General features: G+C 35.1%; 1 protein-coding gene across 4 annotated transcripts in view; it reads right to left on the bottom strand.

Moving 5' to 3' along the window:
• Nucleotides 1-23963, bottom strand: part of ELL2 (elongation factor for RNA polymerase II 2) — a 65430-nt gene that overhangs the window by 20146 nt on the left and 21321 nt on the right. For 3 of the 4 annotated variants that reach the window (XM_039340427.1, XM_039340430.1, XM_039340429.1), the window contains exons 5-12: nt 23020-23279; nt 19100-19224; nt 18888-18981; nt 16520-17093; nt 12624-12690; nt 6012-6183; nt 5292-5336; nt 1971-3370 (exon numbers count right to left, since the gene is read on the bottom strand). In XM_039340427.1, the coding sequence (XP_039196361.1) occupies nt 3254-3370; nt 5292-5336; nt 6012-6183; nt 12624-12690; nt 16520-17093; nt 18888-18981; nt 19100-19224; nt 23020-23279 (1454 nt within the window). In that variant the 3' untranslated portion in view covers nt 1971-3253. Of the gene's footprint in view, nt 1-1970; nt 3371-5291; nt 5337-6011; nt 6184-12623; nt 12691-16519; nt 17094-18887; nt 18982-19099; nt 19225-23019; nt 23280-23963 lie in introns of those variants that run through there. The other variant, XM_039340428.1, reaches the window with a different exon arrangement.

The following is a 23963-nucleotide window of genomic DNA, read 5'->3' as shown; positions in this document are numbered from 1 at the left end:
CATGTCTTTTAAAATACCTCAGCTAAATTAAATCAAAACACTGTACAGCCTTAATATATACCACTGTTAAAAAACTAAGATCTGGTCATTTAAATGAAATAAAGTAGCATGTTTCCAAGCAAATGTATAATGAATTGCTGCATGACTGCCATTTTCAATTCTGGCTCCATTGGCTCAGGGTATTTTGACTATTGCTCTAGAAGTGTTTTGGGTAGCATTTTAGGACATTAGATATAAAGCAGTGTTCCAGTGGGGTGGTGGTAGTCCTTTGGACAGTTCTTTTGCTGTATCTTTCTGAGATTGTATTATTTTCAAAGGGATTTGATTATTTTCAAACTTAAAAGCAATAACTGTAGCAAGACTCAAATGATACTAGGAAAAAAATGACCAATTACCAAGAAAATTTAACCTAAATAAAACATTAATTTGGAGTTTCTGGCATGGATTGAGTTCAACAAAAATTCAGTCAAATGTCATAAATATAGGTTCACCTCTACACTGATACTGATAGAAGACTGTCAATCTGATAATCAGAAAGTGCTATTATCCTACTAATTTAAGTATCCTATACTTTCATAATCGTATAGACACATGCATTTATCAATTGTATCAACTGGTATGTCATTTCAATCACCCAGGTAATTCTAGGCAGTTTACATATCAAAGTTTTTCTTCACAAAATAAAATATAAAAATTTTGGCATACTGTATCATACTGTGCATCAGGGAAGGATACCTATGTCAAACTTATTCCCAAATCAAACATTGTCTGGGGACTGGTACTGAAAGAACAAGGAGAGAAAATATTTTGTATTTTCTATTGTGAATATATGCCTTGAAAATTGTGATTTCTTAACAAGATGTTCATTAGAGAAAAATACAATTGTTTGTAATGGGCTACAAGTTTTCCCTCATGTTACTTTCTTGCCAGTGAAAGATACCAGAGATTTAGCTTTCAATCCTCATCTTACCCAGAAGGGAGGCCTCAAGAAATGGTACAAGTTAAGAGATATCTGCAGAACGATTCTGTGCGGAAAATGTCCTGACATACCTGTCTAAATCTCTATTGGTGTTCTCTGGGCAGAGCCAGGAGCCTAGACGGTTGTGTGGGTGTGCCACTTCTTGAATTCTTCTGCCTATCCAACACACTGCAGGATTTGGTAAAAACTTAGAACTGGCATATTATGAGGTCTGCTACCTTCCTCTCAAACTTGAGCCATTATAATGTTCAATCAGACCTTTCTTTTGCAAGATCTTCCGTGAGAAGTTAGAAGGTCTGATTGAACTCTTTTTGTTTTTTAGTCCCACAAACTTTTGTTTCCCTGCACACAAAGACAGAGAAATGCAATGGAGAAATGTGACGGAGCTGAAAAGCAGGTTAATGAAGAAATGCTTGGGGGAGCAAGCACATCTAGGTGGTGATGGGGCAAGCTATCTTCATGGTGGTGGAGAAACGTGATGGAGCTGGAAAGCAGGTGGCAAGGCAAACCCAAGGGGACCAGGTGCTAAAACGGGCCTGTCTCTCCAGCAGTTGTCCAGACCCGATGGATGGAAGGCTGGCATCTACTGAAACGCGACGGCATTCCGGCTCTGGCAGGGAAGGGCCAGCCAGCATGGGTGCTGCAGGCAGGATACCTGCTCGCTTCAGCACCCTCCCCAACCCTCCAGGGCTCCACCTGCTGCTTCAGTGGCTGTGTGGGTATAGCTGCAAAGGGGGCCAGGGGGGCGAAAGCACCAACAATCTGGCTCAGAAGGAGAGTGAAAGGGCAGAGATGGATGAGTGGGCAGGGCCTTACCTACGGCTTATTTTTTGGGTAGGGCTTATATTAGACCCACCCCCAAAAATCAAGCTAGGGCTTATTTTGGGGGAAACACGGTGGCTAGAATTGTGCTGCTTTGTAAGATTAAATAATACACTAACTCAAATTCTATTGTAAGTTATATTCTAGTAAGCAATACATGACAACAGAGTTGATGCTGAAGACAAGTTTATTAAAGATACTACCAAAATTTTTGGCAAACATTAAAAAAAAATTAGATTTGTAAACATAATGCTTCCCTTTTCAATTGGCAGCACTTTGAAAGAAATATATTAAGACAGAAAAGACAAATATAAGTCTAAGTTTTGACCAAATAACTTATGTTCCCACATGATAAAATTATGGTTTAATTAAATTAAACCAATTAACACCATGAAATGAAAGTTTGTGCTGTTTGATGATCACAGTATTTTGTAGTTAAATACATCTTTGTTATATTCCTGATCTTCAGGAAAAAAAATCTTTAAATATACATTTCATGTAGGCAATAGCTTCATTGCATATTTTTCTTCAAAAAATACTTTTATAGCAGTATATAAATAGGTCGCCTACATGTTTAATTTTATAATTTTGTTCCAAACTATAGAATTATTTTTAGAGTATCAATTCATCTCTGGTAAGAAAAATGACAAATTTGTCCTGTACTAACACTTGTTAGTTACATCAACCTGAATATTTGGCCTATGTACCATTCCTGCCCCCATATTCTCTCTCTCTCTCTCTCTCTCTCTCTCTCTCTCACACACACACACACACACACACACACACACACACACACACACACACAAACACGGCCATAGAATGCTTCCCATTTTTACACAGAGGGAAGCAGTGTACTTATGGTAAAATTAATTAAGTATATTTCAGGTACATAAGAAAACACCATAAGGCAACCAATGTAGTGGGGGTTGAAATCACAGGAATAAGTGTTTCTTGTTGATAGGTGTATATATATATATATATATATATAGATATATATAAAAGTTATATACCACCTTTTAACCCTCCCCGAACAACATATCTTTTTTGTTTTATTTTGTGCAAATTTTAAAACTCTGTACCACTTAAGGCAAATAGTTTTGCATTCAGAAGAAAACAATTCAGAAAATAGACCTGTAGTTATTGAAAAGCTTTTTTTTAACTACAATTTTTTTTTCATTTGAAAAATGTGTACAATCTCAGAACTATAGAGGCTGGATCCCCATTACCCAATGGTAAAATAATTTCCATGGATAAACAAGTAAGAATTAAGGAAAAGGGGACCAGAAAAAAGCAGAGAAGCAACATCCTCCCCATCAACAAAACAACAAATTCAGACTGCTAATGCTCCTGCTGCCTTAGAGAATGTTCACTTATTTTTAAATCTTTAGAATAAGCTGTATGGAATTTTAAATAAATAATCTTTAGTTTATTCACATCTTCTGGTCCAGAGCCCTAGTGCCAGGACCCTGCTTGTTGTTGGTCAAATTCACCTATACGTCTTTTGATATGAGCCAACTTGTTATGAAGATATTCACATTTGTACTTTTCTTCATGGTAGTTGGGACTAGACTATAACAGCAAATAAAAATAAAGTAAGGTTTTGACAAAAGATCATTCTTTTAAACAAATTACATAGCTTTATTTTTAATAAACACTCCCAAAGCAGCTAAAATATCATTACTATATTTCACACATCGCACAACAAATACAGAAATAAGATAAATTCATTAATTTCAAAATAGTAAAAAATAGCATTTTCTGAAATTTACTTTAAAGAAAAGGATAAGCAGTGTATATATAGCCAATTTTCATCGAGGAGAGGTTTTAATGGTTTCATACTTATGATTTATCTGATTTAATGTATCTATAGATGGAATTGCATCTTTCCAGAAATATTTTTGTCTTGAATTTATGAAAAAAATGATTCACTGTGTTAATGCTGACTGGTACGGAGGTATTGGCTAAATCTATGGGTGAAGACATTACTACTTCCATATTGCTATGTGCATTCATGGGGAGGTGCAATAAATATGAATTTATTCAGAAATATGTTATGTAAAGTTTGAAAATCATGAAGCATGATATAAAAAATGTTGAGTGTTTCCAAACACCATTGAAGAAAAAAGAGTTAACAAGCTTAAATGCTTAAATTATATTCTTTAACTTAGCATGTGATTTAGACTCTATTTCTGGAGTCTTCCGGCAGAAACCAAAATTTTGTTTAGAAATTTATCTTAGCCGGAGCCACTTTGTTAGATTTATATTCCTTGTGTCAAAGATCTGCTTGTGGTCACTTACATAAAATTGGGGAGGCTTTCCTATTTTTCTCACTTTCTTTATCTGTTTCCACAACGTACACATATATGCCCCAACTGAAATTTCTGATAGTTGGGACAACTAGATTTATGCAACTTCATTGGTCTCATTCTCAGCCCCTTTTCCTCTAATGTTGTGGTTTCCTTCAGATATTAACAAATACTTAGGTTAGCTTCACACAATTTTGTTATTTCAAAATTTCTATGGCAACTATATCTTTCTTCGGTCCTGACCAATACTGTACCCAGGACTAAGAAAATGATGGCAATATCAAGTGTATTTAAAGCGTTCCTTTAAATTTAAAGGATTCCTTTAAATTTAAATCATTTATCAGAAAGGGACATATGGCTAAGTATATTATCAAAACCTCATTTCTAAAATGCTCCATTCAAACTCATTTATTTTTAATTTCAGATTTATACAAAATCTAGTATTATTTTACTAAAAATATACTTGTACCCTAACCTTCTGAAAATACTCAGCTTGGTAGAAACATTCTGAAAATAAATGTGCATATAATGAAGTAAATTGGGGGAATTAGGCAAGAACAGTTTGTAATCAACATAGAGCCCTGATGAGTGTACTGTATATATGTATATGGTGCAAAGTGATAGCCCTAGTGATACAAGAAATAGAATGAAAAATTCATTAATTCAGTGTTCTACAACTCCTTTTCCAGAGAATATACAAACCCTAAAATATACTAGCAATGTGAAAGTTTCACTAGTTCAACCTCCTCTTTGTTTTTTATACCCTCCATCCAAATAATCTCTATTGAAACTCAGCAACAATTTACAGAAACAGCACTGCAATGACGCACCCAGAAGCTGCTGTATGGTTTTATCTGTGCGTCTTTGTATTTCCCACAAATATAAGCAACACAAAATTTTTACCCAGATTAAGAAACAATAACATGAAGCCATCCCCTTTACTGAAATGATAAAATGGCTTCTATTACACTAAGCTTGCTTCTCAGTCTAACTAAGCTTTTCTAGCTGCTATTGTAAATACATTACCAGCTAAGTATTTCCCAGTACTTTTTTTATATTTTTAAAAGTAGATTTAAATCAGATCAAAGAAAAAGGAAACTTATACAGGTATACATATTAAGACTATAACAACGCTAACTTAAAAATCCATATGGTGTATCATTTTTAATAGCAATTACACCAACCTGTTTAATCTTCCGATATTCTTGTAAGACTTCTTCATGAAGGATCTAGAAGTTTGAAACAAAAATAATTCAATGCCTATAAAGTTCAAATAAATCTATAGCACTTTAAATTTAATTTCATAAAGGTGTACATAGGGCATAAAAATCCAATTTTTTTTTCTGGGATTTTACAGCTATCACATGATCCTGGGAAAGGATGTGGTTGCTTAAATACAGTATATAGTACGTAGACAGGTGCTATATTCACACTCCTGTATGCACCAAAGCATTTTTTGGAATTGAATCAATACAATAATATAACTTTTAATTATTAACAGTTTCTTTGAACTAACTAAGCATGCAGTGTAATTAATATTTTGACTACTAAAAGTATTGTCATAAATATAATAAATAAATAAGCAAGCAAGCAAGCAATGCAATCTAATTATACCACTTCTGCAGCAGCCTTAAAGAAAAGAAAGCAAGATTACAACATCACAATAAATAAATCAAGTCTACATAATAGGAATCACTAATAATCAAATATTCTTCACTAAATATTTTTTATGAAGGTTTCTTTGTAGGAATCGTTCACTCATTCATTCATTCAGCCACTCCATGGATTCTTTTAAAAGAAGCAAAAATAACTTGACTACTGGACATTTGTGTAATCCAGTATTATTTTCTTAGTCACAATGTAGTCATGAAGAGACTTTTAACAGTTGAAAAGGCAACCTTTACCTGATATTCTTTAGATCCTGGAGAGAGTAGTTTACGCTGTGCATCTAGTTTCATAAATCTCCTAGTTACACTCTCCATCCTTGCATGCAGGGTTCTGTATTCATCATATTCTGCATTAAAATCATCCTTGTAACTTTGACGTTGCTCATACGAGACAATCGCTATGTATTTGCTGTTGCAAATAAAAAACAATGTTTTTATAATATTGCCATGTCCTAGATATTGCAGTAATTCTTCAGATAATTATCTAATACATCTATATTCTTTAATCCATAACACTCATTGCATGATCATTATTATTTTTTTATTAAAAGTTTTATAAATTTATTACAATATAACCCCCCCCACCTCCTTACCCCCTCCCCCACTTCCCAGAACTGATTACAGGGTAAAACAAAATAGTAAACAAATATAATCCAACTAACATAAACCAACTATACTATCAATCAAAACCGTAAGACACTTTAACTCCTCAATACAAATATTAACAAATTAAGTCAAAAATAATAATATAATTAAAACTATAAATAATTATCTAAAATCTACTCAAAAGCAAGATAATACTTTTCAACTTCATATTTCTTCTGAATATAATCAATCCATCTTCTCCAAACCATAATATATCTTTCTTGTGAATGGTCCTTCAAATAGGCGGAGATCTTCGCCATATCTGCTAAATTAGACACTTTAAATATCCATTCTTCTGAAGTAGGCAACAATTTTTTCTTCCAATATTGCCCCACCAATAATCTTGCAGCTGTATTGCATGATCATTATTAACTAAATTTTATTTTCTATACTTTAGATATATCTCATTCTTTCCAAGGCTTCATACATCTGGTCTTGCGCCGTACCCCATGGCTAGTTTTGCCCTGTCAGGGGACCCTAAATGGGTCTAAGTTGCCCCGGAGACACGGCAAAGAAAGAAGGGTGCCTCGATGACTCTGGAACGATGGCGGTCGTTTTGTTCGGTTTGGGGAAAGCCTTCTAACCTAACAGGAGAAAGGCTGGCCACACCTCACTGACCAGCCCAAGCTACTTGCAACCAAAGTTCAAAGGCACTAATCAGCACAACAGTGAACAGTGTGCTTGAAACTGGGTGAGGAATTTGATCTTCTCTCTCCTATTTTATACCTAAGTTTATGGAAACGATCCCCAAGAGGCAAAAAGCCTCTCAAAGTGAGAAGGGGCGGGGGGATTTGCCTCCCCCTTCTACAGATGGAAGCGGCGAATTAAACCCTTATGGGGAATAAATATTACCACAGTTTGGATAAATTTGAAAGTTAAGAAAATTGTTAGAATTCTATACCTGAAAAAGCATTGATGAAATTATATACACACACACACACACACACACACACACACACACACACACATATGTAGGTCTTTGGTTGTTCGGGTTTTCTCCCGTGTAAAATTGGAAATGTCTTGGCGACGTTTCGATGAAGTCCCATTCGTCATCTTCAGGCTGGTGCTTTCAGCTTCGTGCTTCGAGGAGCAATGTGCTTCGTGCTTCGTGCTTCGAGGAGCAATTGCTCCTCAAAGCACGAAGCTGAAAGCACCAGCCTGAAGATGACGAATGGGACTTCGTCGAAACGTCGCCAAGACACTTCCAATTTTACGCGGGAGAAAACCCGAACAATCAAAAGAAAACCTCAGAAAACAAATACACATATATACATATATACATGTACATACACATATATACATATATATATGTACATATATATATGTATATATGTGTGTATGTATGTATGTATATACATATATATATATATATATATATATATATATATATATATATGTAGGTCTTTGGTTGTTCGGGTTTTCTCCCACGTAAAATTGGAAGTGTCTTGGCGACGTTTCGACGAAGTCCCATTCGTCATCTTCAGGCACGAAGCTGAAAGCACCAGCCTGAAGATGACGAATGGGACTTCGTCGAAACGTCGCCAAGACACTTCCAATTTTACGTGGGAGAAAACCCGAACAACCAAAGACCTACATACAAATACCCGCGAAAACCTCAGAAAACATATATATATATATATATATATATATATATATATATATATATATAAGAACAAAAATAACTCTTTGTTTTTAAAAGTTGAAAAATGAACAGTGACATCTAGTGGAAGATTAGAGAAAACTATAGCAGCACTGACCCAGAATTTGGCAAGATACCTAGAAACAGCAAAAAACAGCTGGGAACAAAGCATTGAGTTATCTACTACTGAGTGAAACTACGTATGTTTAGAAACTGCTGACCTTCTGGGATTATAAACACACTGAACTGCATTCTTAAATCTTAACCTTAGAACTGTTTGCAAAGAAAGAAAAATTTTGGCCTTTGGCTAATCTTTTAAAAGAGAAATTACTGGAAAACTTTTAGATGGTCAAATACTATGAACTGAATCCTGACTGGCTGATAATTATAAGACCCCTGAAAAGAAAACTGCCACAAAATATTGTTTTCAGTGGTGCCTTGACAATTGGAAATGTACTGGATTATAAAACCATTATATAAAGACAAGAACTACGTAAGATTTGGCTGTTTGGATTTTAAGATGGACTGGCTTGATAAAACTAATTAAAAAGATTATAACATCGATGGAAAACTACTTAGAGGGGAGAAGATAAAATGGATATTATATACCTATCTGAAAGTAATATAAAACCATACCTAGCACCTTTTCCTGAAGAATCCAGTTTGGAGCTTCAAAGTTCTGCAGGAACGACTCAAGACAATACAAATACATTCCAGGAGAAAATATACACAATGCTGCGACAGATTCAAATAATAATTGTTTCAAACCATGATGAGATTAGAAATCAATTTGACAATATAAACAAACATATCTCTAATTTAAACCTACAGCTAAATGACACTCAAAAAATGACAACAAAGAATGAAGAAACAAATCAGACAACAGACTATAAATTAAATGAAAGTGACTTAAATAGAAAAACTACAAATGAAGAAGACTACAATTTAATACAAATAAAAAAATAATCTGCAAAACCTTTGTAGCAGAACTGGGGTGAGAATGGGGCTGGCGGAGAGGTTTTGCGGGAGCTCTGCCGATCCGGCAGGAAAATGAGGAGCTCTGGCAGCTGCTGTGGGTCTGGCAGTGTGGCATGGCTCTGAGGAGGGAAGAAAAGGGAGGAGGAAGCTGATGAAGATGAAAAGAAAAAAAGACCGGAAGATGGCGTTTGGTTGGACGTCGAGCGGAGCAAGCGGGATAAGAGGAGAGATAGAGTAGCTTATTGGAGTCTGCCCGTTCAGAGCCAGCTGAGTGAAGAGATAGAGAGAGTAAGAAGGTGGGGTTTCTGCATTTTTTCTGCTTCATTGCAAGCAAGCCGGATGAAGGGGGGGGGAATAGAGAGCGAGAGTAGCTGGCTGAAGTTTTTATTGTTTTTCTTCTTCGTTGTGGGCAGGCCAGACGAAGAGAGGGTAGGTTGGGGAGTTTTACTTTTTTTCCCTCATTGGAGCAAGCTGGGCAGAGGGAGAGCCAGAAAAAGCTTGACTGGGTTGAGGGTATGTCTTTTAGTGGGAAGTAGAGGGGTTTTTATAGGATCAGCTGGAGGAGGCAAAAAGGGGATAAAGAAGGGAGGGGGGATTATGTATAGTGAGGGCAGAGAGAGATGAAGAGAGTGGATAAGGGAGGGCCCCTGTGAGCTCCAAGAGGGACTGATTGCCATCATCTTAGGCACGTGGCTGTCACCAGTGACTGACTACCATTCTCTTAGATAAATTGCTGTCACCAGATACTGACTATCATCACTCTAGGCAAGTCGCTGTTACCACAGACTGACTACCATTGGCTTAGGAAATTTGCTGTCACCAGAGGCTGATTACCATTGTCATAGACAAGTTCCTGTTACGAGAGACTGGCTAACATCGTCCTAAGCACGTTGCTGTTACCAGAGACTGACTACCATTGTCTTACACAAGCTGCTGTTACCAGGGACTGACTACCATTGTTATACACCAGCTGCTGTTACCAGGAACTGACTACCATCATCCCCCCGTAAGATCTTTTTGCCTAAGATCCACTGTCATCATTCCATGGGGATTACCGTTTAGACACATCGACCATCACCGCCCCATGTGCGTGGCTGCCGACCGTGACTGAGCATCACTGTGCTACGTGCCCTGTCAGGCAGAGGTGCCAATGTGAGAGACCCCTTGGGCCAGCAGCCAGCCAAAGAAGAGGTCAGGAGGGCCCACTCTTTAGTGGTCCCTTCGGGGGTGGCACTACACCTTACTGTAATAAAGAAGACAAAAAAGATGCTTTATCCTCCAGGACTTCAAAACAAATTTGAGAATAAAAAAGAACAAATAACCGCTCCACCTGACAGAGAGCCCCTGGATCTCCCCCAACCCTACCCAGCCCCCACAGGCATCCCTCCCCACAAGCAACATCGAGGTGACCATGCCCACTTTGGCCACACCTACCCAGTCTGCCATGAAAACAGCCACACCCACCCAGTGGGCCACGCCCACCTTGCACCCGGCAATAAATAAGTGGGTTTTGGGTTGTAGTTTGGGCACTCGGTCTCTAAAAGGTTCGCCATCACTGCTATAGGCCCTAGAGAAAGATTATTAGATGGTGTATTATAGGATTAAATATTGTTGGAATATAGCCAAAAGAATAAAGCTTGTAAAGGGACCCTATAGTAAGAGGAATAAGATATAAGTAGTATAATACTTTTACAATATATATGAAATGTTAAAACATTGAGACGGTCTATTTAAAATTTAAATTAAGTTTGGATATTTAAAGGTAATGAATTTTGAGAAAACTATGACTGATAAGAGTGGTATGGATACTGAGGGGAAACTAAGCTTCAATAAGAATCTTGATAACAGGATATATGATGATTTAATAAGATGACTTTTATATATACAGTGGAAATAAGCTGATTAAAACATGTTATATGTTGATGTTATTATTATATGCATAAATACTAAAAAAATGTTTATATTCAACTTCGTTTGTACTGAAAATATTAAGAATTATATTTGTTTAATGTAGACAAAAGAAGAATATTACAGGAAGAAGAGAGGATCAAGAAATATATTACCAAGACATTAATTGTAGAAATTAATTATCACTGAACCCAGACAACACACTGTTTATGAAGCACTAAAGATTGTTATTGTAAAAAATTAATAAAATATATTTTTAAAAAAGGAAATAATTATCCAACTGTATCAGAACACTCAAGAGTTCCTTTATATGGAGTCCTCAGCTCCAATACTGCAGCTAATACTTTTCAGAACTTGCTGCACTGCTGTCCTTAAATAATTACAGATCTTTTTAATGGGGCCAGCCACTTTTGTTTCTTGTATTTCAAACTCACAAATATAACACTATACAGATATGTGTGTTTCTTAAAAGCCCTCCTAAAAATTGAATTTTTCGAAGTAACAGTCTTCTAGTTCTAATGACTTACTCTAAACCTGAGTGAAGTCTTAATAAATAATGTTCCTGTTTACTGTTTCCTTTGTTTCTGTCCATTTCATCTATTTTTTTTGTAGTAAACCTATTGATATAAGAACCTTCAATCTTTATAAAATGCCACATGAATTAGTCAACCCATTTAGAAATGCCCACAAACAAAAACATTGTTCTAGATCTATTTTCAGAAAATATACTTTTCTTGCATAATGTTGCAAGGATGAAAAACTTCCTGATAGTAAGAGATAAAAAAGCAACATGCAACAGTCTGTCAGTATTGGATAAAAGCAAACTTCCAGTGATTTATCTCTTCCACAATGCTATTAATGTTATCTTTATTAGAATTATGCAAGCTTTAAAATGTTATATAAATGCAAGATAAATTTTCCCAAGTGGTGGTGGTGGTGGGGAAATTTCCAGTTGTAGCTGATATGCTAGACATATACAAGCACTATCATTCTAGGGATAAGAGTCCTGTAGAGTAGCATAACCACTACTGAACCAGACAAGTACACATTAAAATTACTAGCAAAGTTATGCCAGCCTGCCAACAAAAGCTATTTAAAAACACAAATCACTGGGGAAAAGCAGAAAATGTCTAAACTTTGAGAGCAAGCAACTAAATTTCATTTTTAATATGTGCCATTGTGCCCACATTAAAAAATGACAATAAAGATTATCTATCTAAAGTGACATTCCATTTTTTTTTTTGCAAAAGTTTTATTCAGTTTTCCTTTTTGAAAGCTCCTTCTGTATAAGAAAAAGCAATTTACTACAAATACCTGGACACAGATTGGAAGGAAAAATGACAGAATTCTGTACTATCGTCAAGGTGATACCGGTAGCATCAGAAGCCAACTTGTTTTGCTTGGCAAGCTGTCCAAACGTTTTAGCGAATAGTTATTTTGTAAAAGCCAATGGTAACAAAAGGAAGCACTTCAGTCTGGAATACTATTTATGATAGGTGGCATGTATACTAAGAAGTTTTTCTATATAACTTAAATTGCATAATTGTGCAACATTTTTATGCAGGTCTGAAATAAAAACCCTGGTAATTCTTACATTTTAAATGTTCATCACTTTAGGCAATGCTACAAAAACTTGTTTTTTTACTGCCCCACCCCTTTCTCCAAGATTAGTCACTTACACAAAGAAGTCTGGTAGTTCACTTGTTGACAGAGGTTCTGTAGTGACAGTGCGTGTCTCTTTAACACCTATAAAAATAGAAGTTTCAAACTCTGATAATGTTCAAACTTGATTATGACGCTACTCCTTTTTACAGATTAGCTTTAAGCGAGAATTAAGAGCAGCTTTTCCTGCTAAACTATTTATACTACAAGATATATGGCAAAATTTTAAATAGCCAGGGGCAAAAATACAAATATAGAAACAATTTCAGCCTGCATACAATATCCTAATCTATTAGACAAGCTTCTCATAAGTTGCAGAATCTCCCTAGCTATTCAAAAATTTGACATATGTTGGAATTTTACGCAAACATCCAGCAGAACTGCAATAAAAAGGAGTGGAATGCTTAGCATTTTGCTTTTCATGGATTCTTCCCCTTCATCCAATAACATAAAATGTTCATGCTAGATTGTCATGTAATTTACCACAAAATAAGTAATATACAGAAATGGGAATGCATAGCATAAGATGGATCCGTTACAGTAATCTTTAAAGTGGCAGGGTTAAAATAATGGTCTGGGTTATAAACAATCTTTTGTATGAATGAGATGTGTAACACTTTCAATTTTGCTGAAATATCATGAAATGCTAAATACTGGAAGAAGAAAACATAAATTATGTTGTTAAGTTATATAAGGCATATCTGGTTGTTTTTTTTTCTTTTAAAGTGTATGTTTGTAGCTATCTTTGATAGTTTGGAGTATTACTTTGTGTTATTAAACAAGACTATCAAAGCATCCATAACCTATCTAAGAGAGCCATATCAAGGGCTCCAGTTAATAAAAGACCTATTATATCAATTCAGTTATAAATTTGTACCAATTTGTTATTATAACTTTTCACTTAATGTAAGAGGTTTGTTTTTTTTTTTTAAAAAAAAAAATTTGGTCACTAAAAGTTATTGGTTTTCAATAAGTAAGCAGTTACTACCTTTGTTCTCTACCTATTGTTTTTCTACCGAGTCTTTCTGAAAAAGCAGAAGTTAATCTTTAGCAAAAATATACTACAATACGAAGATGGTGTTACAATTATCAGTAGAATGCTGTATTTAAGTTCTATCTTGAGATCAATTTTATCTGCTAAGACAGAGTCCCCCAACCTTTCCAGCTTTGTGGCCCGGTGGGGAGCGGAGAGGGGATAGTTCCATGTGAGTGGCAGGCAAGCGCATGCTTGCAGCTCCATTTGCGCAAGGGGTGGACATGCACACCCGCCGCTTGTGCAAATGGGGATGCGCATGTGCACACTTGCCTGCCACTTCTGTGGCCCAGTTCCAAACAGCTCCAGTCCTGGTAGTGGGCCACAGCCCGGGGGTTGGGGAACCCTGTGCTAAGAAATCAACCAAATGGAATGCAGGGCTGGTTCCAGCTATTAATTTATCACCTGTTTATTAATTTTATTTTATATCTCACTTTTCCTTTATGAAGTGGGAAGGGCATTTATAGTATTCCTCCCCCCAATTTCACCCATTACAACAATCCTGTAAACTAGTAAATTAGGCTGGAAGAGAATGACTCACCCTTAATGACTCATGGCTGAATCTTACACTTGGATCTTTCCAGATAGATCTTTTTCCACCATGAGTGCATGCATGTGCATTTCTAGAATATAACCCATAGTCATGCCTATTATCATAATGTGTATCATTACACATTTATTTGACCAAAGGCTTATTAGAAATGATTAGAAGCAATTTTAAACTATGCTTTAAATGCGGTCATAGCAATGCCATAGCAATACAAGTTAGTGAGGACAAACTTTGCCTTTAAGATGCATCAGTTTACATTAGAGAAATCAGTTTACAATTTGGATTTTGCTAGGTTACACATAAATATCTCAAAAACCCAAATCAAGCCTCCTTCAAGGCCTCTTCTCTGATTAGAAGCTGTAATAGATAAGGAGCTTATTTTGTGTTCTGATTCCAAACCCCTCCCATGTTGTCTTGGGAAGAAGCACGGTTCTGGTGAATGTTTATTTTTAGATAAGCACCAAAACTAAACAAAACTTGTAAACTACTGCATAGTAGATGTTTTTACTGGTAAATTACTCCTCTCCTTTGCTGAGAAATAACAGAAACTTAGAATTAGAAATGCATGATTTGAGGTTTGGAGAGCAATTAACTGCACAAAGATTTAGTTTTTATTGGGTTTTTTGTGTGTATTGAAGAGTTAAGGTAAATAATAAGACATTTAGAATTGAGCAGCAGAAGACAAAATGTGAAACTGATCAATGTGAAACTGCTAAAATGTATAAACTTTTACTGAAATTTGAAACAGAAGAACGAATGAAAGACTGCATGATAAAATGGGCTAAGAACTTTGGATATTATTTAGTGATGGAACAGTGGAAAATATGTGGTTAAAAAGATTGAAATTTACATTATATTGTAATTTAAAATACATTTTTAAATAAAATGATGTATTATAGACCATTTATAAAATGATCTATCATTCAGAAAAATGTCTAGAATGCATAAAGGTACTTCAAATTTATGTTGAAAATATGGACAACATGAGGGGTCATTTTATGATGCATAATGCACTTGTAAAAAAAATCAGAAATTTCTGGATTCAAATACATATATTGTTACAAAGGTTAACATTCAACTGAAACCAGAAATGTTCTTGAAGGAACTAATGGATAATCAATTAGAAAAGGAGCCATGGAAAATTACTTTTATGTTCTGGCGAGACAATTATATGAGCAAACATTGAAACAATCTTAAATATGCATAATGGAAGAATGGTTGGTGAAGATGACAGAGTTAGTAGATATGGCAAAATAACTTGTTTCATTAGATCAACAACTACATTTATCTGTGACTGGAAACCCTTATGGACATTTTGCTGAAAAAAAGAGAAAAATGAACTTACGATTTATGGGTTTAAAAATTAGAAAGGGTAGTCTATTTCAAGAAAGAAATTATGATGTAACCTTAGAGAGAGGGGTAAATTATAAATACGCTTATAATTATTATTAAAATATTTGGAAGCTGCTTCTTTATAATCTTTTCTATTTTTTCCGTCTTTTTCTATTTTTTTTCTTACATTCACTGTTCTTTTTTTCCTTCCCCCCCCAATACTTGTATTGTTTTTATCTTGTTAAAAATTTCTTCAATAAAAATTATATTAAAAAGTATTCCTATTCTTTCCCATTAAATACCAAATAAACGTGATTTGTTTATAGAATGGAACATTTAAATTCAAAAGATGGTTATAAATCATTCCATTATTTATAGTGGTTACTTTACTAGTTAAATAATCTAATGCAGGGGTTCCCAACCAGGGGTGCCCCTGGGGGTGCAAGACGATATTTCAGGGTGTGCAAAAACTTGGATTTAGAAGTTTCAAAATTATAGTGTATATGCATAATTCTTTATTTTGAGCTTTTGTAAGGGGTACGAGAATATATCAGAAGCGTTCTAGGGGTGCAGGGTATAGAAAAGGTTGGGAGCGACTGATTTAATGCAACCACTTAAAACAATTAAGATTAAATGATTTTAAACAGCATTTTATAATTAACTGGAAAAAAAGATAACCTTTGTTCAAATATGACATTTCCATTCATGTAGGTTTGCACAGGAATTTGTTCTAATTAGCCTCTCAAATTCAGGAAGTACACATTAGATTCCTATGTCATTACCGCAACATGAGTGATGCCTTCATGAGTTGTTACCACCACTACCCCGGCAACAGAAATGGTTATATTCTGGAATCAAATGGGATCAGAGGTATTAACAACCGATATCTAGTCTTTCCTGAATACAGATATTGGCAAAATGCTCTCACATAGCAATGCTAATGTAATAATCTGTCTTAGCTCCCTCGCAGTTCAAAATGAGATGCAAAAACAATATACCTTCACTCATTTTCTGACTGGAATTCTTCAATTTGGTAATTTCTTGGCTTTCACAGTCTCTCATTTTCTCATCTTCCTTCCCAGTGTTACGGTCTTTTATTTGGTCCTTCTCCTTATGCTTCTTTGATTTCTTTTTGGACTTTTTGTAGAGTAATGAATGTTTTTCATCTGTAGACTTTGGGCACACTGACAGATTTTCAGAAGGCGCTGGGATTTCCAGTGGAATCCTGGAAGTGTATTTTTGATGCTGGTCCTCATAAATATTGCCATTCTGGCTTAAGGTGTCAACAGGCAGATCCTGGGTACCCCGACCTTCGGGAGTGCTTGGGGAATTGGAGTTAGAACTTGCAGTCTGGGGAGGATTTGAAACAGGGAGACAGGTTGAAACAAATGGTGGAGCAGTTGGTGCTGCAGCAACTGCAGGAGGTGGTGGTGGTTGAGAAGTTTCAGCATTTTTTTCACCAGAAGTAGGCAAATGGCTACTTAATGTTGGTTGAACTCTATTAGTAAGATGAGATATCCTTGGTTTTTTATTCATTAATGGATCAATAAAGTCAGAATCCAAAAGCCGTTTCTGCAATAAAATATCATATATATGATGGTTAGTTTTCTCTTTATTAAAAATTCAATTTAAATTGTAGAGCCTGCAATTACTAGGTTGTTTTACCCTGGTGAGGAATAAAAAGAATGATAAAAATGAAGCATAACTAGAAATAATATTAGTTAGACATTTATAGTTGATTGCTAAACTGGGATATTAACTGGAAATCACTAGTGGTCCCTGATATAATGAATGAATAAATAATGTTTCTATTAATATTATTTTTCCTGTGGGCTGAATTTTTGGAATTACAATACAGGTGCTTGCCTTAATTTATCATATTCATATAACAATGCTGGCCCAAGGCATCTTCCTGATATGCAGCACCAAACCTCAGTCCCTCTTCACACCATGTATAAAGTCATCACGCTTGACTGCGAAGCTGATCTTATTTTAAAAACAAAGATTGACTCTGTGCCCAAGAAGATAAGGATACACACTCTGGCTGTGTGCTATTTATTAATTCAGAAGCGCCTTGATGCTACTTCAAGATACTTTGGTGTGGGATTGGTAACCTAAAAAAAAAACAACAATGGCAAGCACATGGCAACTTAAGTAAACTGGTTGCCCTTAGATGAGTAGGCACAGGGATTATTTCAGGATAATGCAGGAGCTTCCAACAGCTTTATATTCTAGAATTCAGTCCTATTTTTCAGGGGAGGCACAAAAGACAGTAAAACCAGCAAACCAAAGAGACAAAGCCCTCCATTCTTATATGCCTTTCTGTTATATGCCATGATGCTCCTTCATAAACAGCTGATATAGAAATTTCCTGAAGTTTTACGAACATTGCATTTAAATTTCCAGTCTCTGAATCTGTCCTTCAGAAATTTGCCATGTATTTTGCTTAGGGATACTTTTATGAGGCACTTCATTTTCATAGAAATAGTCAAAAACAAAAGCATACAACACAGAGAAGGAACAAAGAATAAACTACCATAATCCTTCTGAAATATGATATATTTCTTGGGTAGGTTCATTTCTCCCTATTATATTCTCATAACCATCAGCCTTTGGAAAGGATCCCGACTACTTTTTTCTTTTTTAAAAAATGTACTATATTAATGCCATTTTGGAAGGATTTGTACCCTCAAGCTCAGGATATAAACTGATAGCCCAAATTCATCTGCAAGAATACTTCAGAGATGTTGTGGTGAGGATGCTTATCTATGTGTTAAATTCTTATGGGATTACCAAATCTTGCAAATGATGTTTGTTGTGACACTTAAAATCTTATGAAATATTGCTATAGCCTCAGCAGGAGTAATATATTTGCAAATTTTATTCAGTTCTTCTAAGATACGAAATAGCCATTGGAAATTTCATTTTACTTTTTAAAATTAACATTTAAAGGAACTTAGTATTATTTCTATTGCACTGATTTCGATGAATTTTAATAGGTTTCCTTCAACATGTACTGCTACAAAACAATAATTTTCATCATTATATCAAAAAGAGAAATACTACAGTCAGTATCCAGTGAAATTGATTTACAGATGTAAATGTTAATACTTTGAAATATAACATATCCTTCTGCACAGCCAAACTGTGCTTCTTTTGTAGTGCTGCCTATTTTAGCTAGCTGCAGGTCTTTCAATCAAACCTATATAAGCAACAGGACTGTACACAAAAGATCCTAAGTTCAGATAAAGTCTCCATCACTCATGCATATATCTTCTCCAACTGATGTTTTCTTCCTCAACCCATCAACTTTTGTCATGTATTATCTTATTACATTATATAGAATTAAAGTGACAAGGAAAATACCTGAGAAGGGGAAGCAGATGCAACCTCTTTGCCAGTACTCAAAGGAGATCCCAAGTTACTGGTGCTGGTGGCATTCTGAGATGAATGTAGTTTTCTGTAAAGATTATCCACATTCAGTATTATGAAGAAAATCAAAATGCCCTAAACTAAATCAAGATTGTAAATTAATTTTTCTGGATATCAACACAGGATGTGAAAAGGCTTGAACTTACCGAGAAAGTATTAATTCAAGTGACTGTCTATCTATTTCATTATATCCAGGCCAATCTTTTTGAACTTCCTTATAAACGTATTCTTTCAAAGTGTAAGAGTTGTCCTTTGGATTCAGATTGGCTACCTACAAATTAGAGATACAAATACAAACACTTAAAATTAACTGCAAGATGAAGTATCTGGAAATATTACACTTAATATCTTGAAGTTTAATAAATTAATTTTATGGTTATTATGGTCCATAATTAAATATTTAATTGGTAAATTATTAAAACCATGTTCATCAGAAACATAGATTTCTTAAAAAAAGAAGAAACATAAAATCCACTACTATAGTTTTAATATGTTTTTCATAGAAAACCAGTACTAACAGAATAATAGAAAGAAGCCATTCTATTAATTGTGGATCTACTGCAAGATCACACTTCTGGAAAATTACCTAACCTGAGAGGATTACTAAAATCTTTCCTATGAATGCTGGATTTAGATTTTAAACAAGAAGGCAACTCAACAGTGACTCTGCCTTATGAATTAAGTGAGCCTGGATTTCTGGCATGGTGGCTTAAACCAGGGCTTTTCAACCTTTTCACCCATTGTACCACTTTTGGATATGGCAATATCCGAGTACCACCAGTCGCCTAGCAAGGTGTCAAAAACTTGATGACCCAAAAAAAAGAGGGAAAAAAAGTCATAAAGTGCAGGTAGTCCTCGACTTACAACACTTCGCTTAGTGACTGTTTGAAGTGACAATGGCACTGAAAAAAGTGCCCCCCAAGCCACAGCAAAGCAAAACACCTGCCTGCCCGCCCAGCCACGCTCTTCCTCCTGTCCGAGGTTTTCATTGTCGTGAGGCATATCTGTTGAGAATTGGCAGCGGGGGTGGGGTGGGGGGTGTTTGGTTTTTATTCCCCCCGTCTGCTGGGTCGTTGCAGCAGGTTTTGGTCACTTCACATGACCCTGGGCACTGTGACCATCATAAATATGAATCAGTCGCCAAGCATCTGAATGTAAATCACAAGACCCTGGAGATGTTGCAACATTCCAGCTGATCGGCGCTTCTTCCGGGCTCAGCAGAAGCGCCAGGATCAGTGCTGCTTTCCAGTTGATCAGTGCTTCTTCAGGGCTCAGCTGGAGCCTGGTGCTGATCCTGGCACTTCCACTGAGCCCTGACAGCCCTGCAGCTCCAGCCATCTCTCGCTCAGGCTTGTGTGGTGCTGCCACCGGTTCAGCTCATTCCCCTACCCTGCTACTTTTCTGGGATGGTCGCGTACCACCTGCCAGGTGCCAATGTGCCACAGGTGGTACCTGTACCACTGGTTGAAAAGCCCTGGCTTAAACAATTTCAGCTTGTCATAGTGTGGAAGCAGTCCTTTAGCTTTCAGTGCTTCCTGCAAACTGTCATGGGATTCTTTACTCACTCTGGACCAAGGAGAGAGCTAGAATCTAATCCATTTGATCATTGGACAGCTGCTCCTTGTGAGTGAATTGCAAAAACAGAGGTTCCAGTAAACAGTTCGCGAGTGGAATGTTTGGGAGATGAGAAATACCATGTTGTTCAAGTTTGAGGTGCACACATTTCTAGATTATTTTTGAATTTGTAATCTTGGACAGTTAAAGAGAGTCTTTTCAGTGGATAAGTATTTCTTTTTATGTGTGTTTTCTTTTTTGGGACTATTGCATCTTAGAGATGTATTAAATTAACCTTTGTTAAAATCTCTCAAAGAAGCAGGGCAACGAAAATGATATCAGAAAATTAATAATGGGAAAAACATCAGGCTTTCCTTTTATTATAAAAATAAAACTTTATGTTTTTGGTGAATCTGTAGTTTTAAACTTATAATTCATAATCTGAGGGAGACAGATGATATAGAAATAGGAAATATAAGTAAGTAAGTAAGTGAATAATTTTTTTTATGTGGACTTTGCCTTCCCATAGTACCTCTTGTCCTATTCTGACTGGATTGGCCTTGATTAGGAATATTATAATTAGTTCAGTCTGTGCATTGTGGACTGATTTAGTTTTAGACACATTGGCTGACATCTGCTGATAATTATAACATTACTTTACTTTTTTCCTGGCTTTATTTTCTTTTTATTTGCTGATTGTTTTAGAATGGCACCATGTAAAGTATGATATATCAGAAAATCCTCCACTGAGTAGCTGCTGAAGGAGAAAGGGAAATGCTAGTTAAATCTATTTTAATTAAATTTTTGAAGAACTGAAGCTATGTTGCCTCATTCACATGACTTTAAACTGGATACTAAGTTTTCATCATTTGAAAGAAAGTTTGAAAAAATGGGCAAGATGGATAATTTTGTAAAACAAATGTCTGAAAAAATGAAACAAGTATCAGGAGAAATAAAGCAAACTAATGATAGATTAGAAATTCTAGAAATAAATCAGGAATCAGAAATTTGAAAGAGAATTGGATGATTTAGCTTTAATTGTAGTTTGGGAGAAAGAGATTTAGAGCTATTCCAGAGGTTCCAGAGGATATCAGAAATAAGATGGTTCAGGCTCTGTCAGATCTGTTAGACTAACAAGAGAATGACTTTGAAGAATAAATTGAAAAAGTGTATCGAATCAATTCATTTGCTACAATAAGACGTGTGCCAAGAGATGTTTTAATACACTTTATAAGGAAAAGGATAAGAGATGTTTTCAACATAAGAGATGTTTTCAACAACATTCCATCTCAAAACTTAAAATTGACAATGAAGAGATAATCGTCTTAAATAAAATTCCCATCCAAATTTTACATAAAAGAAAAGAGTATTTTTTTTAATTGAAACACTGAAGTGGAAAACTATCCCATTTCATTGGGAAAAATTAGAAGGGATAACTTTTACTTTTCAACAAGAAAGATTTTCATTAATACTGTTCAAAGGACCAGAGATTTTTTTTGAGGAATTTAAAGTAGATTTGGAAGAGACTCAAAAGGAAAACACAGAGAATATCGATATGAAATTTGACAAAAAAGCACAGGATGTACAAGATAATGAAAAAGACAATTTAGAACCTGGTGGTGCAAGCAGAGATTTATCTAACCATAGAATATACATACCCATTTTTTTTTAAATTTGAATTTAACTTAGAATATAAATGGGGTAAATTCCCCTGACAAAAGGAAAAAAATGTATTCCTCTACATGAAGAAATTAAAATAAGATATAATTTGCTTAAAAGGAACACATATTAGAAATAAAGATGCGAAATACTTGATCTATAAGAATATGGGAGATAAATTAGTTTCGGTAACACCAAAAAACCCCAACAGAGTTGTTCTACCCCAATTAAAATCATAATTAATAATCTCATAACTGATATAGTTATTAATAATAACTGATCAAGATAGTAGATTTGTCAGGGTGGACATTCAATTACAAGAATGTGAAAACATAGTTATTTTTCAGGAAGATATCAATTATTCTCAAGAATAGATATGATATGGATTTCCAAAAAACGTGTTACTCAGGCTCTATGTGAGGATTTTACCAAAGACTTTTTCTGATCACAACCTGGTGAATTTGGTTTTTAAAAAGAAACCCACAACCTTTAGATGGAAATTAAATGAAACATCATTATGAAAGACTAGACAGTTAAAGATTGGAAAATGAAATTTTCTGTATTCCATTTATCTTATTGTAATGCATTCACTATCCTTTAATTCAGGGTATACAAATAATAGCAGAGTAAAAAAGGAAGAATAGGGGATAAAGAGAAAAAACAAATCAAGATAGTTCAAAATATAGATATAATATGCCTGCAATGTCAAATCTTCAGTGCTATATTAATTGAATTTCAATATGCCCAAATTAAACCACAAACTCATTTTGATCTCAGCAAAATACCATTTTTGAACCAATCCATCATAATTTATAAAACAAAGGAGAAAGCAGAAGTGTAAATAAAATTTTACCTGCTGAAGAATAGCAGCAAGGGAATTCCTATCTTTTTGACTAACACCATCTTTTAATAAGCGGGCAAGAAGTTCTGGTTTCTTGTAAGTCTTCAGTGCCAATAAGTGAATTATTCTATCCTTATAAGGCCGCTGTGAAATACTGTTGTTTGTATGGGTCTTTCGTATTGTACTTGCAGGGTTGATGGGGGTAGACCTTTTCCTTTGAGGAACTGCATCTGGAATACTTTGTGGTGCTTTTCGAATTTGTACTCTTTTACCTACAAGCAATAAAAATAAAACTGTTTTTATATCTTTATACCTCAGACAAACCTGAAGTTTATTTCCCAACAAAACTGAAAAAGAAATTAACTCAAATGTAGGAATATAGAGTTTAACTATATTTAGAAATTATGAAGTTTACATGTTTAATTTATATAAATCATAAATTCACTTCGTGACTCTCATTGCTCAAGTCAGAAATAATCATCTCTGATAATTTCAAGCACTATAATGTCTAACTAGCAACCAAACAGAATTGTGAAATTATATTCTTCAATGACAGCAACATGTAATTGAATGGAACAATCAAAAACTATTTTTATTGGCTAATAGTTCAATAGCGCTTTAAAAATAGTAATTTAAGAATGCATGAGCTAATAGATGGCTAGCTGAAGAAAAATGAGACACAAATTTCTGTTCCCTAATTTCTTAGAAATTATTTAAGACAATCCACAATTGTCTTCTATTCTCAAAACACTGAGAATCAGAACAAAGAGTGCCATTTAATCACTACCCTACCCTGAAAGTTTTAACGCAATTCTTGAAATATAATAATTGAAAAAAACCACATTTTAATTCCCTTTTCACCAGAATTTGCCATTACCAGGGAGACAGGAAAAAAAGTGTGTCCTCTTCCCTAATCCATATTCTTACTTTCTCTTTAGTGAGTTTTTCGGCTTATA

The sequence above is a fragment of the Crotalus tigris genome, unplaced genomic scaffold, assembly GCF_016545835.1.
Source record: "Crotalus tigris isolate CLP2741 ecotype Arizona unplaced genomic scaffold, ASM1654583v1 scf7180000017744.3724543626:3957646, whole genome shotgun sequence".
NCBI classification, from domain to species: domain Eukaryota; kingdom Metazoa; phylum Chordata; class Lepidosauria; order Squamata; family Viperidae; genus Crotalus; species Crotalus tigris.
The sequence above is the reverse complement of the archived record's forward strand: the minus strand, read 5'-3'. Positions and strand labels throughout refer to the sequence as shown.